The following is a 17,001-nucleotide window of genomic DNA, read 5'->3' as shown; positions in this document are numbered from 1 at the left end:
AATGTCCCTTGATCAAGACTTTATACTAGAAAAAGAGTTGGAAAATGGTGGTCAGGAAAACATTTTCATTGGACAGATACCAGTCTGTACATAACTCTAAATCAACAAAAGTATTTTCATAAATTGGGATAGAATATTTAAGTTCAAATCCCAGCTCTATCACTAGCTAGTTGGTTGATCTAGAGCTAGTCACAGTTAATCTCTTTGTACCTAGTTTGCTAGTCTTTGATACCTACACCTCAGGATTACTAAGTCTGAGATGCAATGTATGTCAGAATTCTTAGAATAGTGCCTTGTACAGTGTTATGTATTGTTAAAAAGGAATTTTGTCACAAATGTATTTAAATTTTAACATGAATCCACCTTCATACCTAAACAACTTTTTATAAAATTTGTGGAGTTTAAATAAAAAATTTGTATAGAGTTTACAAGTACATATTTTTTTATACAACCTTGTAAGTACCTTTCTAGCGATGACAACTTCCCCATGACAACATCCCTCTCCAGAAGGAAAACAAAACAAGAAAAACGCCTGGTACGGAGCCCAATTCCCACATCATGGATGTGAAATGCCCAGGATGCTATAAAATCACCACCATCCTTAGCCATGCACAGTTTTGTGTGTTAGCTGCTGCACTGTCCTCATTAGCCTAAGCTGTTCCTAAGCTGAAGGAAAAAACTATTGAGGAGTAATTCAGAGACCGTTCCCAAGAATTTTCTCCAATGATATGCAGACTAGGTGAGTTGGATACGTTGACTCCTTGCCAAGTAAGATATAATCTATATATTAAAAAGGCTAATATGCAAAGTGTCCCCTCGGGAGTTCAATCACTTGCTATGTGTACTGACCACTAGGGGGCGGCACAAACAAAGGAAGGCCCCAGATGGCAGGCCTGCTAGCCAGGCCTAGGTATCCTACCTGTGCACGAATTTTCTTCAATAATTTCCCATCGATACTTGAAATGTTTGAGTTTAAAATAGGGAAAGGAAAACAGGTTAAGGATAAAAATAGATTTCAAAGCAGTATCCAAATAACATGTAATGAAGTAAGAGGGAAGACTCATTGCTACTGTGTATTAACGATCAGAGTCACTTCACTCACTGGACTATATGTCTATAGAAAGTATAATTTTAGAGCTGAATATAAAAGCATCACACATTTAAAATGACCAAAAAGCATCTTTAAATAAAGTACCTTTCCCCCACTTTTGGCCATTAATTCCAGTGAGTGAACTCTCACTTGTATCAAAGTACTTAAGGCCATACACTTACCCCCAAATTTGCCAGCTAATAACTTTAAAAGAAACGATCAGCACTTATCCTTCTAGTGTTAAACTTTGCTTACTAAAAGCTATAGATATTGCCATCCTACAGTCTTCTAATAGAGAAGCAGTTCTGAGCTTACTAAACTAGTAGGAATATGACAAGAAAACTCTTGGGATTACTGAAATAGCTGTTTTAACTACTAGAAAGACTACACAGGTGGTTCAACAGAATTTACTTGTATATTTTCCATTTTCTATCCTACTTGAAGGCATAGGATAGCTTTGTATTATCTTTCTACAATACCATGGTTTAAATGTAAACTAGATGCAATACAACTTTTATACAATTTAGGAGATTAAAAAATGTCTGCCTTGCTCGTCCACTGAAATTCTTATTCATTGCTAATAGTGGGGTATGGATGTTTGGTAAATGCTTATGGTTTTACTCTCTTCATTATCAAAAGTCTTTTAAAGTGCTATCAAGCAGCAAATAAGTTGCATCAGCTCTCTGCTCATTAAAGGTAAAGGTGCTAATTCCTCATGGTAGAGGTGCAAATTGTGAACTCACAAGAGGCACAGTTTAACAGTAAGTAGAGCATGAAGAAACAGTAAAAGTGGCCTAAGTACAGAGTTGGACAGAACAAACCAATTTATAACTGCTCAATTGAAAGCAATACAGGTGCATTCAAAAATGAAGTTTGAGATTATAAGTGTTTAGAATCAAATTTGAAGAATTTCTTGATAAAATATAAATCTGTTCTTTTGAAATTGGAAATGAAACTATCAATTGATTGAGAACTAGAGACTTATTAACCCCTCCTACATAGATAAGGAAATAAGTGACAAAGTCTCTTGAAGTTATGTATTTTAACAGCTTTACATGTAATATTCATATATAAAAAACTTTAAGTGCTTTTCTCCAATTTAAAAATCTAAAGAATTCAAAAATAAGGCATTCAATATTTGAAAAAAGTACAGATTTACAAAATGTGTATATTCTGTCATGAAAACTCCACACCAACATTATACACTTGGAAAAAAATACAAACAGGATATATTACAAATTTATGTAAGCAATAACTTAGTTCACACCATGCAATAAAAAGTACATTAATCAAGATACACAAGCTTTTATAGGTTCTAAACTGAAGGACTTTTCTTCTGCAGAATCCTTAAAACTGGTGGCACTTAAAATTTGTTAGCCTTTCTACTGAGAGGTAAATTATACACAACAATGATGAAAAAGATTAACAGACCAGTTGTCTATTATGAATCATTCCAGCTTTGTTCAACAATGGCTGAAACTCTTTTCTCATATTCTCGTTTGTTTTCCTGATAGAGTTGTGCTGCCTGGCTATTAGCTGGACTGTTTGGATTTGGTTCATCCAGCAGAGACTAAAAGGAAAGAGAAAGAAAAAAAAAAGAGTTGCAGAGTTGTTCTTTGCATTAACAGGGGTCCGATAAGGAGCACAGAAGTTATATAAAATGGCAGAAATTAGTATGTCTTACATATTTTTAGGTCTAAATAATTTCAGAAATGGCTTGATAAATACAGTGAGAAGATTCCTACTGCTAGAAAAAAGCTTCTAAAATAGATCACTATCAATTGCTTTAAGACCTTTGGAATAAATTGGAAAAGAATATCTTCTTTGGCCTACTAACATTAAAGTAGGAAGCGAGCAGTTTGATTTGCAGATTTGGTTAATATACACCACCTATAAATAGCTTAGTAACAAACCTTTTCCAACATTAAGCTCTATTATTGTAGTTATTTGGCAAATGTCTCACTATAAAGTTAAATAATCTTGTTTCCTTTAATCAATAAAACATATCTAGCAGCAAAGGGATGAAATAGGAAGGTTAAAAACAATGTTTATAAGATGACCCCAATTAAAGCAAAGCTTTAAAAAGGTCACAAACCAAAACATTACTTCTGCTCCTCTCAAATCCACATAACTAAAACATACCTCTCTCCACCCCTCCAGAAAACTATCATTCAAGGTCCACTGTGAAATATTCTGCCAGAGTGCTTTGGCAAATAGTTACGCTACTTTCTTTTACATATATGCTAGAGGCCCGGTGCACAAAATTTGTGTGTGGGGGATGGAGGGTCCCCTCAGCAGGGCCTGCACTCTCTCCAATCCAGGACCCCTTGGGGGATGTCCGACTGCAGTCAGACATCCCTCTTGCAATCCAGGACCACTGGCTCCTAACCACTCACCTGCCTGCCTGCCTGATCACCCTTAACCACTCTGCCTGCCAGCCTGATCGCCCCTAACTGCTCTCCCCTGACGGCCTGTCCCTAACCACTCTCCCCTACCGGCCTGATCGCTCCAACCACCTCTGCCTCGGCCCCCACCACCATGGCTTTGTCCGGAAGGACGTCTGGAAGGATGTCTGGAAGACTTTCAGCCTAATTAGCATATTATCCTTTTATTAGTGTAGACAATTTCTTGGATGGGGCAGTATTCTCAATTCTCTGCACTTGGCAGTTTCTTGAGGTCCCTATGGTTTTTTTTTTAAGCAATCATCTTTTATCTTTCCCTGAGATTTTTCATTCTTCTCCACAACTTCTGGCTATACTTCATGGGCACAAATACTTGGCCTGTGAGAACATTAACTTACACATAAACAGGAAAATAATTGTGGATTTGATCTATGGTGGTCACTAATGAAAAAGGAGACCAGACGTCTGAAAATCATGGGTTTTTTGTCTGAGCTCTGCCACTGGTTATCTCAGGGCTGGGAAAGTTAATTTGCTCACTCCGTCTTTAGATTATGCTTAAAAGAGCTGATTGGATACCACAGAGTCTTGAAAAACGATGATGCATCTTAATATACACTTACCTGAATTGAGGTTAATATAGAAGATACATCATATGTTGGACTCCATCGATTCTGAAGGATATCTAAACATATGCTACCATCAGCATACACTGCAAAGACAACACTAAAACTGGTTACATACTAACTTTGTCATATCTATTAAGAGAAAGCTTTACCACAAATAGAACGCTTGGCCCACACAGAAGTTTTGAAAATTAGGCAATAACTAAACCCCATCCTCACAAGAAAACCAGTCCTAAATAAGGTCTCTTATTTTGTACCTTCTCATGAGGAGGCTGGGTGGGAGTTAAAACTTTTTCAACATTCCATATAGTAAATCTGTTTAAATTCCCTATTTCTAAATATTCTTAAATAAAGCTTTTTTTGGGGGGGGGAGGGGAGTTTATTTATTTAAAAATATATATTTTATTGATTTCAAAGAGGAAGGGAAAGAGAGAGAGAGACACAGAAACATCAATGATGAGAGAGAATCAGTGATCAGCTGCCTCTGGCACATCCCACCCACACTGGGGATCGAGCCCACAACCCTGGCATGTGCCCAGACTGGTAACTGAACCTGAGACCCACCCTTCAGTCCACAGGCCGACACTCTAGCCACCGAGCCACACCGGCTAGAGCTAAAGTTTATTTTTTAACACAGCAATTTCACTCCCAGAAATTACTCTAAAAGAAATAATCATGAACATACAAAATTTTATTTACAAATGTTCACTATAACACTCTTTATAAGTGTGAAAAATTGGAAACCACCTTGTGGCCCATATAGAGGGGACCTGCTAAATGCTACATTCATATAACCACTGCCACACTAGTCAAACAGAAATGATACACATCTACCCTATGTTAACTAATGTAGAAAGACATCCATAATATATTACCTTAATACTGTAATTTTCCATTTATATAGGATAATATCATTCCATTTATAGTAAAAAATTATAACTATCTTCATTTGAGGTGTATGCAGTTGCAAAAACATTTGTAAGATTAAGTGTCAAAATGTAACTAGCAGATAACTGTGATAGTAGAATTATGAAAGATCTTGTTTTATCTTTTCTTGTATTTTGTGATGTTTTTGCATTGAGTGTACATTCCTTTTATAATTAAAAAATAAAAGTAATTAACAAGTTTTAGAAGTCTTTAGAGCAAGCCAGATCACTCTACATAAAAACAGCAATGCAGCTTTTGGGAGCAGGGGGAGAAGACGAGGCAAAGTATACTTAAATGCTGTCATACCACAGGGCTCTATCCTTCTTACCCATTATTATCCATGTGCTAGGTACTTCCAACTGTTAGCTTTAGACCAGATCGTAAAACTCAGCTTAAAAACAAGTCAATTTACTTACTATAAATCCAAAGGAACATCACATTTAGAAAACCCAGAGCAAATATCACACCTCTGTAAATCCCATGAAAGGATAAAATGATTTTTAAGTTTTGAACTAGTAACTATTTTTGAGAAGTAATCAAAAAGTAAACAAGCCCTAACTGGTTTGGCTCAGTGGATAGAGCATCAGCCTGCAGACTCAAGGGTCCCAGGTTCGATTATGGTCAAGAGCATGTACCTTGGTTGCGGGCACATCCCCAGTTGGGGGTGTGCAGGAGGCAGCTGATCAATGTTTCTCTCTCATCCATGTTTCTGGCTCTCTATCCCTCTCCCTTCCTCTTTGTAAAAAAATCAATAAAACATATTAAAAAAAAAAAAAAAGTAAACAAGAAACCTAGGGACTGATGAATAAATAAAGTGCACTATAACCATACAATGGAATATCACTCACCAAAAAAGAAAATGAAGTAGTTATGTGTTACAACATAGATGAACCCTGAAAACTAGCTTGCTAGCTGAAGTTAGTCACACAGAACCATTTATATTACATGATTCTGTTTATGTAAAATCTCCAGAATAGGCAAATCTATAGAAACAAAAAATAAGTCCATGGACTGCTAACAGGTATGGGATTTTTGGGGGAGGGTCATAAAAAAAGGGTTCTAAAATTGGCCCAGCCGCATGGCTCAGTGGTTGAGCACTGGCCTATGAACCAGGAGGTCATAGCTCGATTCCTGGTCAAGGGCACAAGCCTGGGTTGCAGGCTCGATCCCCAGTAGGGGGCATGCAGGAGGCAGCCAATCAATGATTCTCTCATCATTGATGTTTCTATCTCTCTGTCCCTCTCCCTTCCTCTCTGAATTCAATAAAAATTATTAAAACAAACACTGAACTGTATATTTTAAATGGGTAAAGAGCATCGTATCTCTCTATATAAAACCCTAATATGCAAATAGACTAAACGGCAGAACAACCGAACTGAACAGTTGCTATGATGTGCACTGACCACCAGGGGGCGCGAGTGGAACATGGTGGGCATTGGCTGCAGCGGCATGGAGGAGCAGGTGAGCGGGGTGCCAGACCAAGGTGGGGTGCTGGTCGCTGTCATCAGGGCAAGCCTCTGGTGGTTACTGAAAATTCTTTGCTCCCATGCTCTGTGGTCCCATCTGGTGCTCGCACCTGCTGCTGGCACCAGCCCTGCTCACACCCACTGCTGACGCCAGAACCGCTGCCAGTGCCCAGCGCTGGCCCTGATTGCCCCTGGGGGTTTCTCAACCTCCCCTTGCTCCTGAGGGGCGATTTAGGCAGCAGCCGCCCCTCGCCCTTGCTGACAGCTCTGGCCCTGCTTGCACCAACTGCTGGTGCCAGCCCGAATTGCTCTGCACTGTCAGGGGGTGCGAGTGGGGCTGGCACCATCAGTACATGGGAGCAGTGGTGGCAGGAGTGGGGCTGCCAGCAGACAGGGAACCAGGGGCCACAGTAGGAGGGGCAAGGCAGGGGCGCAGAGGATGGGCCGAGACCCGTCCTATGCCCACCTCAACCTCGCAGTCCACAGTTCCTTTCAAGGTGCATGAATTCGTGCACTGGGCCCCTAGTATGAATTCTATTTCAATAAAGATGTTAATAAAGTAAACCAGGAAGTTAACAATAAAAAAGTACTGATAGCAGAAAAAAGGGAGACGATGCTATTAATATTAAATGATCAAAAATAACAATATAGTTTCTCCATAAATCTATTAATCCTACACCTATACACATATACTCCCTGTGCATTCTACAGTCTATTCCACCTTGATTTACAGAGCCCCCTTACTATAATTTGGGTTGATTCAATATAAAGTCTAAGCCAGGATAAAGCAACAGCAGAGTAGTAAGCAACTTGGGAATTGCCCCAAAACAGAAACAAAACATTCAATTAAACCTGTCTTGGCTTTAAAAGAAAAAAAATGGCAGCTGGAAGGAAAAAGCAAAAGAAATTAAATCTATTATTGGGAAGTCACACTGGTTCCACGTACACAAAAAGACTCCTCTGAGTAGGGAGCTCTACCTGCCTATAGCCCACTCATGCAGTTTGCAGTACTAGACTTCATGCAATCAGAAAGACTTCTGAATATGTGCCTTCTGAAAAGAAGTTAACTGATGAGGAAGATCACATTGAAATGAGCAAAAGGTTACAAAAAGAGAGCTTAAATATTTTGGAAAATAAGTCTTTCAGACAGTAATTTATAATCCAGGAATAATATATTAAAAGTAAAGAGCACAAACTCAGGGAAAAACAAATTTAACTACAAAAGGGTCCCTCAGCAATCATTTATGAAAAATAATAAACTTCTGAAAGTGAAAATAGGAATGAGAAAAAAAGAGTAAAACTATTTTAAAAAGCCTTAAAAATACACAAACCTTTGATCCAGTAATACCACTTCTAAAAACTTATTCTAAAGAAATATTCAGGAGTATTTGAGAAGATTTATTTTCAGGAATATCAAAAGTGCTGAAAACCAACAACTGGACACTGATTAGATAAGTTATGGCAAACTCAGAACATTTTGTAGCCACTAAGAATGGTGTAGAAATATTTAATAAGGGAAAATGTTCATAGTATATAAAAAATTAGGTACTTAACTTTATTCAGAACGTACCCATTTTGTACATTTATTTGTTTTTAAAGCTAAATTTTAAGTGACAAATTCTTTTCCACATCTTTCACAGTTCTACAAATGAATATTACTTTAAAATCAGAAGTTATTAAAACAAATTTATCTCAAATTGGAACATTGGTAAGATTTGTGACTAATACTGATCGGAAACAACATCTGGAAATGGGCCCTTGGAGTGAGAGCTATGGGGTAAGACCTAGAAGGAAGGAAACAAGCTTTCCCCCTCCCCTTTATCATTTGCAAAGTCAAACAAAGTTGCTACTTACCATTTGGATGAAACATTTTGGATAAAAACCTAACAGTTGGTGGTTTATTTGGATATTCTTCAGAAAATTCTATTACTAGCTTGAAAGTACCTAGATAGAAAACAAACCAAAATAATTATAGTACAGACAAGCATAACTTTTAAATCTCTTCATCAATGAATTTTCAACCCATACTGGTTTTTGCACCACATAAAAATTCATGTGAATTTTGGTTTAGCATATGAAACATACTAATATACTTCAATTTATGTCAGAATGACAACACACATTGCATTGGCAAGCATAGGAAACTAACACTTTCACATACTATTGGTGGAATGATAACTGTTACATTTTTAAAGGGCAATTTGGTTCTAGCTACTAAATTTAAAATGCACATTTGGACAATTTATTTTAACTTAGAAGAGGGGAGGGTGCCCAGAGGATTTTTGAGAGTTGGTGACTACCACATACAAAGGACTCAGATTGGAGACTTGGGAGCTAATGTAAAAGGTCTGTTCTGTCCCATAAGACTCCCTTCACTTAAATATGCCAAGAATCAGTACTGGTAAGCGTAAGTGTAACTGCCTACTATTGTTGGTTATAGACCAACATAGTACATTTTGGTCAGTCTATATCAGTATTTTTTGGTCAATAGAAGCATAGGCATTTTTTTAAAATTATGCATTTTAACAAAGTAAATCTGTTCACAGTAAACAGAAAAGTTAAGAACTCTCAACTCCAATTCCAAATCCATTTCACAGAAATAACACTACTAGTGGTTTGGGGTTTGTTTTTTAGACTTCTTTTGTGTTTATTCACTATCCAAAGTCCTTTTATTTTGAGGAAATTCACCTTAAAGGTGAGTAGCTTAGAGAGGTCCTCCCTCTAACTACAACCCCTTGGAAAAACTTATTCCTAACGAAGTCAATGAAAGTTTAAACCATTCCATGTGTCTCTACACAGTTCTTTCCCTTATGTCACCAATGCCACTTTTTTTAAAAAAATGCCAACTATAACTAAAAAAAATGTTTAAAAATAATCTACTAAAAAATAAAAATTTAAAAAATAATCTAAACAACAAAACCTTAACCTAATTCTAAGCTTCTGGCTTCAGTTTACTAACATAAGAGGCATGTATTTAGTAAAATATTTTATTCTTTATCTTCTTCACTACTCATATTTGACATTCAAACTCTACCTCTTCACAATTTTTTGTTTGGAAATTTGGAATTAGGGAGGTTAAAGATATAAGCAAAATAATAGGTGGTATCTATTTCATATTTTGATATATTAATAGAGGTACTATGAAATGTATAGTGAAGACAGCCTTATACCTATGTATTTTTAAAGTTTACATTTTAATTCTCTTTAATTACAAAAATGTACTATGTAAAAATTTCAAGTAAACACAAATATGAAACAGCTACTTTTAAGTTCTCCCCCTATTGTGGGGTCTCCGGACCCCCCTTTTTTATTAATCCTCACTTGAAGTTATTTTTCCAATGAAATTTAGAAAGAATGGAAGAGACAATCACAATTATGTAAATGAAAACATCGATGTGAAGGAGACATCCATCGATTGGCTGCCTCCCACACTGGCCCTGATCAGGGCCAGGGATCCAGCCTTGCAACGAGGCACACGCTCTTGACAAAACCCGGGACTGAAGGGGACCCTTCAGCCAGCAGGCTCTCTCCACCAAGCCAAACCGACTAGGGCTCAGGACCCTTTTTACATTCTCATTCCACCAAGCTTCAATGTGAAGTCACTGAATGTGAAGCTGGAAAGAGATGCATGCAATAGCATACCATTTTATGGCATCTCCACCAAAAATAAAAAATAATTTCATTTTAAAATATTGGCTCTCTAATAATCAGCTTGCAAAAATTCCCAAAACTTTTAACAATCTGTTTTTACAAATCAGTACAAGCTGCCCCCAGCACACCAGTGGCTGTAACTACCAATATGTGTTGTATTAGAAATTGTAACTCAGAAAAATCTTAAAATATATATCAAGAACTATAAACTTATTACACATTTACCTAAGTAACATTTAATGAGAAAAACAACAACAAATATCTTCTCACCAAGTTAGTGAGAAGTGAAGTATTGTTTTATATTTTTTGCAAATCTCTTTAATGACTATCTTAACAGAAGACAGCTGGATTCTCTTAGCTTCTTCTGTATTCAATCTGTTGCAATATGCTGTTTTGGTTGAGGAACATGAAGATCAGGCATCACACAATTATATAAATGAAAAGGAAGGGAGTACTTTCATAGCCTTTTCAGATAACTAGGTTTTTTTTTAATATTACACCAAAGAAATGTTAAGTTTTTAAAGGTTAGTTGCAATTAGAATCTGAAACCATATAAATAAAGCTTTACATCATCCACATTTGGAAAATACTGGTTCACTGTTCAGCTGCTCTTGTTGACCTAACAGCTCACTTAGATCACTTTTGAGAATATACCTGCCAAATACTCAAACCTAAATAATCAGTTTGTCTGTCAGTCATTCTTTCAAGTAAGAATGTTCCATGAAAAAAGCAGTAGTTCAAGTTGCAACTCAAACAACTGCAGAAGTATTTTTCCTCCAGACAATCATCATATTTGGTATACAAGAAAAGTGCTGTATACATACTTCCCACTTCATCATACAGAATATTAAAAGGATGTATACTCAAGGATCAGAATTTAATAATATTAATAATTTCCACTTTTTCACCAAGAGATTAAGTGAAACTGGCATTTTTTAAAATATAAAAAGTACCACTTAGTACAGTTTGGTGCCACTGTCTTGATTTATGCCAAGACACTAAACTGCTTAGGTCCTGGTTTTAGTCAATAATGCTTTTGTACCACCAGTACAAATGTCAATAGAGTGAAAAAAGGCAAATGTCTCAGTATTGGTATGAACACAGTTTTGATCACACTGAACCCCTGAAAGGGTCTTAGGGACCTTAAGGGGTTTTTGGACCACTCTTGAGAATAACTTGGTGTAGAGTTAAAAGCTTAAGTCCTTAAGTACCTCTATTTAATTCCTAACCCTGACCTAGAGGTAACCACTGGTAACAGTGTGGTACATAATTCTTTAACATGACAGACACACTTGCATATATGTACTATTGCAACATACATTATTCTGTAACATCATTTGGTCTACCTTATTCTTTAACAGGTATATAATACTCCAGAGTCTAGCTAAACCATAATTTGCTAACCATTTCCTCTATTGGGCATTCAGGTTATGTCCTTAAAAATGGTGCTGCAATCAATATCTTTGTACAAATATCTTTGTTACATTAATGATGAAACCATTTTGATAATTAAAACAAACCTGTTTAACAATTCTTTTTTAGAACTGGAAATTTGCTTTTTAAAAAAAATAACATATATTTTTTAAAAGTATGCAAGAATGCTGTTTACAGGTGTTGAATGCCAGTTGTATATGAAATTACTGGCAGCTTTGTGTATTTAAGAACAATTTCAGCTCAACATCCTATCAATACAGATGACAAAGTTAAGAAAAGAAAAAAAAAAGCACGATTACCCTCTCCTAGTGTTTACCACAGGAACATTGTTAGCATGCTATTAAGGCCATCCAAATTTAAACTATTAACAACACAGACCCTATGATCTAGGCTTAAAGTTCTATAGCCAAATATTAAGGTAATAGAGTGGTAACAAAGGTGATCAAGCTGATGGGAGGAGAAAGTCTTGTAAACTCAGTAGCAGTATTTAATTTTATTTTGACCTATTAACAATAAAAAACAGTTTTACGTAGATACATTGGTGTTATAATTTTCTACTTTTGTTGTTGTTATTAATCCTCACCCAAGGATATTTTTCCACTTATTTTTAGGGAAAGTGGAAGAGAGAGGGAAAGCGAGAAACATCGATGTGAGAGAAACACATCCATTGGTTGCCTCCTGCAAGAGCCTCCGCCAGGGCCCAGGCCGGGGGGAAGGTATGTGCTTCTGATCGGAATCGAACCTGGGACACTTCAGTCTGCAGGCCAAGCCAAACCAATTAGGGCATAATTTCCTACTTTTTAAAAAGCCTCTTAACACTGTAGAAAACATAAGGAGAATGACTTACCATCTTCAAAGGGTGTCCCTTCTGGTCTGAAAACAAGAAAATTTCTGATTAAAACACGTTTTTCATTCTTTTGTTCTGCTTTTTCCTGATTTTCAAGAGTGGAAAGGATAAACTCAAACAGAAAGAGGGGCTCATCCTGACAATTTGTGGAGTTTTTAAGATAGTGTTAATTTAGTATCATCTTAGGCCTAAATTTTTACAGATTTAGGCATAAAAGTTTAACTTTTATTTTCTAAGTTTTCCTTTTAGGGTGCTTTACACACACACACACACACACAAAAATGTATCATAATTTTAGCACAAAAAGAATTCAGCTCCCAAATACCAACAAGTTATTTTGTAAATATGTGCATTCTTAAGAGAAAAGGTCCTATTTTAATTTACATCAGTAAGATGGAAATCAATACCCTTTAGTTTAAGTATGTGACCAAAGCAGCATGTTCTGCTTTTTAAAAAAATGCTCACCCAAGGGTATGATGTTCATTAATTTTAGTGAGGAAGGGAGAGAGACACATTGATGTGAGAGAGGAACTTCGATTGGCCGGGCCTTTAAGAGCCTTGACTGGGGATGGAACCTGAAACCTAGGCATGTGCTCTGACTGGGAATCAAACCCACAACCTGTTACGCATTGGATGATGCTCTGAGCCCCTCTGCTAGGGCAGGTGTGTTCTATTTTTCAACAGAGCAATTTCTAGTTCAAACTGGATAGACATAACTAAATCAAGAAAGCCAGTTTCTTTTGCTCAATCTTTTCCTGGCCTCCATACCCCAATTTCATTTTTCCTAAGCAGCAGCATCAAGTTTAATTATTACTTGCAAGGCATATTCAGGTCTCAAAGAAGCATGTTCACAGCCTGAATTTAAAATAATAACTTTAGAAGGAGGACTACCCTCTTTTTCCCACTAGTTTTTAAGACGGACTCTTACTTGTAACTAATTCAGAGGCAACTCAGAATTGACTATGAAAATATTCCCCTTTAAAATTAAAGATCTAGCACAAAACCCTAGTTTTTAAAAAAGGGTGAAATAAAAAAAGATCAATTCTGAGAAAACCAAAGAAAAGGCATAAGGAAATTTTAAATTAAAAAGCATATATGCAATATATATGTAGAATGTAAGACTGCTTCTCAGAGACTTCATTCAGCTACAGGCATACTCATTTTATTGCACTTCACAGATGTTGCCTTTTTTTATGAACTGAAAGAAAGGCCCTCCACCAGCCAAAAAAAAAAAATTGCTTTATTGTGGTAGTCTGGAACCAAACCCACAGTATCTCTGAGGTATGCCTGTATTTCATACTGGGCTATGAAACGTTTTTTATTTAAAATCTTGTCATAGTCTAAGTTCTCAATGTTTTTGTTCCTAGCCTTTTTATAGTTCTAATAAATACAAGCATAAACACTTGCTTGGCACATTTTGTATAAAATCATTTATATTTTCTCCTTTAGTTTCAAATGGTATTTTTATAAGGTAAAACCCAAAGTTGTTATAAAATCTTATGTATTTTTAAAAAATACATTTTTATTGATTTCAGAGAGGAAGGGAGAGGGAGAAATAGAAAGATCAATGACGACAGAATCATTGATTGGCTGCCTCCTGCACGCCCCCTACTGGGGATCGAGCCCGCAACCTGGGCATGTGTCCAGACTGGAATCGAACCCGGGAACCTTGAATCCACCAGCCGATGCTCTATCCACTGAGCTAAACCAGCTAGGGCTATAAAATCTTATGTATTAATTGCAAATGCAAATAAATTTTATGTAACCGATAAAACTTTTATGGCAATGTTTTTTCTAATTTCCTTGCAGTTTCTGTAAGGTCCCCATTCCACCTCAGTCTCTTTTCCTAGTTGCTCATTTTTAAAAACTCACCACACCTAGCAGTTGTTTTATCTTTCAACTCACCCAAATATAACTGCATTCCACTGCATGATGTTGTTTTCAGATGGTGCGCCACTGACACCCACAGGTGGGTCCTCTTGCAATCTAGAAATGCGTAGTAATTTTAAAAGTTGAACATTTGGGCCACTAAAAAGGCCAAATAGAACACCTATAGACTCTATACCAGCTGTGGGCAAACTATGGCCCGCGACGGGATCCGGCCCCGTTTGAAATGAATAAAACTAAAAAAAAAAAAGACCATACCCTTTTATGTAATGTTTACTTTGAATTTATATTAGTTCACACAAACACTCCATCCATGCTTTTGTTCCGGCCCTCCGGTCCAGTTTAAGAACCCACTGTGGCCCTCGAGTCAAAAAGTTTGCCCACCCCTGTTCTATACTATCTGCTCTGAGACACAAACAAGACCTATTTCCTTGTTCTTACGCTGAGCTGGAATAAACCATCTGACAATAAAAAAAACTTGCCCAGGTACATACTTATTAGATACCACTACAAATCATCTAGAATGCTAAAGGGCTTGGGAGTATCCCTCTTCAATTACCATCAAGATTAAGATATCTTTCAACAACTAATATATGTATAGGCTGCCCTCAACCAAAAATAAAAAACCTCAAGTGCAAAAAACATTTTAACAGAAGCATCTATTTTGCTGCTGTAATGCAGACTGTGAGTGCTAAGGATGGCTATTTGTGCAACATGGCCACCAAACCTGCTCCTCCTCAAAACAAAAAAATCCTCAGTGTGACCACTAAAGGACTGAAAACACTTAATTCAATTCGATTAGGAAAGTAGTTTCAGGCAGGAGAGCTACTTTATCCCATTTGCTTCAATTAGCAATGGCTTTCAGAGTAATCAAAATTGCTTGGTTTTCCGTCAGTCCTTATTTTAAAGGCGCTGCACGAACACTAAACCTACCTCTGAGAGCAGGAGACTCAATACAAAACTATCTTCCAACATCTGTCAAATTCTTGTAACCTGAGGACCCTTGGAAAATTACCAAAGGCACCCTGTGTCCAATACAGAATAAAGCAGAGAATCACAGCAAATCAGGGTAACAATAGGCACGAACTGGAAGTTTCATTATTTGAATTTCACTCATCTGAATTTCAGCTAATTTGAAATCTACTGATTTCAAGCTTTAGATGACTTTTACATGAAATAGGGCATCTCCTTTCAAAGACTCAGTAAAAAATAAACGCTGTATTCTCTCTCTCTCTCTCTCTCTATATATATATATATATGTGCAGTGATTGTCATGTGGTATGATACTTTCAAATCAGTCCACATAAAAACAGTTATTTTTAGTCAGCCTCAAGAAGACTGGGCCACGAACAGAAGCCTTACAGGAATGATGCTGCTGGACGCCCACCGAAGGTAACCGGCCGGGAGAAGTGACAAATATATTCAATGATGATAAACTGGTCAAAGCCCAAAACAATGGCTTCCAAGGCCTCACCGACGATTTTATCATGGCCAAGTTGAGAGGTCACTTCCTGAGCCGCTGATTTAAGTTTCTGTACTACAGATTTCGTCTCAATCAGGGCAGGTCTCAGAAAAACAGAGGATCGCAATGCCAAGTTTTCTGTTACTTTCCCCCCACCGTACCATAAGTAAAAGGTAAACAACTGATGAAAAAAAAAAAAAAGTCCCTTCCTCCTCACCACCCCCCACACCTCCTAACAAAACCGTTTTACAAAAGGAGGCCCTGGGAGGATCAGGTTAGCGCCTGCCTCGGGGAAGGCATTCTTCCAGCCCTTGGAGACTATAGATAGGGCTTTATGCACCAGGCCCCGGAGCGGGGTTCCAGAAGGTCCTGGCAGCCGGCGCTGCCAGCTCGGTCCCAGGCCTGAGCCAGTTCTCAAGGTCCTGGCCGGCCGGCGGGCGGGGGAGGGGGGGAGTCGGGTTTCGGGGGATGGGTTAACCACCTCCGACCTCCCGAGGCTGACCCACCCTCCCAGCAGAAAGGGGGAGGGGGGTGCTTTTCGCCTCCACCCTGCCCCTCCGAGGAGACCGCAGGCCCGTCGAGCCAAGTTCACTGGTGGAGTCAGCGAGGAAAAAGCTTCTGCAAGGGCTCCCTTTTGGGGTCTCGAGAAGGGGTACCGCAGGGTGCAGGCGCGGGGGTAAGGTTTCAACGGCAGGGCGACAAGTCAGGCAGCTGGCCCAAGCGGGCAGCGGGGAATCCTAGGTGCACACAGCCTTTTTTTTTTTTTTTTTTTTTTTTACTTTTGGGAAGGGAGGGATAGCGGAGTGAGAAACCAAGGATGAAGGAGTGCGAACGGGGGTCGGAACTGGCCTCCCGTCGCTCCCGGGGGCCCACAGCCGGCCATCGGAGGATCCAAGAGGAAGGTGTCCCGGATCCGCGTCCGGTAGGCCCGCAGCTTCGGGGAGGAGCCGTCGTCCAGGCGGAGGGGAAGGGCCTTACCGCTTGAAATCCCGCATGAGCCTCCTCCGGGCGGGGGTCGACATGCTCCACAGCTGCCCCGCAGTCCGTCTGAAAGAAAAGAGTCCCGCGCGGCCCCCCCACCCCCCGGCGCGGCGGCCGAATCACTGCGGGTCACCGCCACGGAGGCTGCACAAACAACCCCGCAATGACGTCTCCCTCCGCCGCCTCCAGATCCCTCCGCCCTCCGCCAGTACCACGGCGCGAGGGGGGGAG

The 17,001-nt window shown here is 38.6% G+C and overlaps 1 protein-coding gene across 1 annotated transcript; it reads right to left on the bottom strand.

Annotated features, from left to right (window-relative positions):
- Window positions 1-2,113: 2,113 nt before the first annotated feature.
- Window positions 2,114-16,941, bottom strand: UBE2B (ubiquitin conjugating enzyme E2 B). The gene is made up of 6 exons (XM_059698393.1): window positions 16,768-16,941; window positions 14,346-14,426; window positions 12,441-12,466; window positions 8,363-8,452; window positions 4,113-4,201; window positions 2,114-2,660 (listed from the first exon to the last, which is right to left on the bottom strand). The coding sequence occupies exons 1-6, from the start codon at window positions 16,809-16,811 to the stop codon at window positions 2,532-2,534; spliced, it is 459 nt and encodes a 152-aa protein (XP_059554376.1). The 5' UTR covers window positions 16,812-16,941; the 3' UTR covers window positions 2,114-2,531.
- Window positions 16,942-17,001: the final 60 nt, after the last annotated feature.

This window comes from Myotis daubentonii, chromosome 5 (genome assembly GCF_963259705.1).
Source record: "Myotis daubentonii chromosome 5, mMyoDau2.1, whole genome shotgun sequence".
Classification (NCBI taxonomy): domain Eukaryota; kingdom Metazoa; phylum Chordata; class Mammalia; order Chiroptera; family Vespertilionidae; genus Myotis; species Myotis daubentonii.
This window is presented reverse-complemented; position numbering and strand designations above follow the sequence as displayed.

What these genes read in the sequence shown, in the direction of transcription:
- UBE2B (XM_059698393.1), bottom strand. Translation starts at nt 16,811, where the DNA reads ATGTCGACCCCCGCCCGGAGGAGGCTCATGCGGGATTTCAAGCG. An exon ending in CTCATGCGGGATTTCAAGCG is followed by an intron (nt 14,427 to 16,767) that starts GTAAGGCCCTTC and finishes ACGCATTTCTAG; the next exon opens with ATTGCAAGAGGACCCACCTG. An exon ending in CAAAATGTTTCATCCAAATG is followed by an intron (nt 4,202 to 8,362) that starts GTAAGTAGCAAC and finishes TTGTCTTTGCAG; the next exon opens with TGTATGCTGATGGTAGCATA.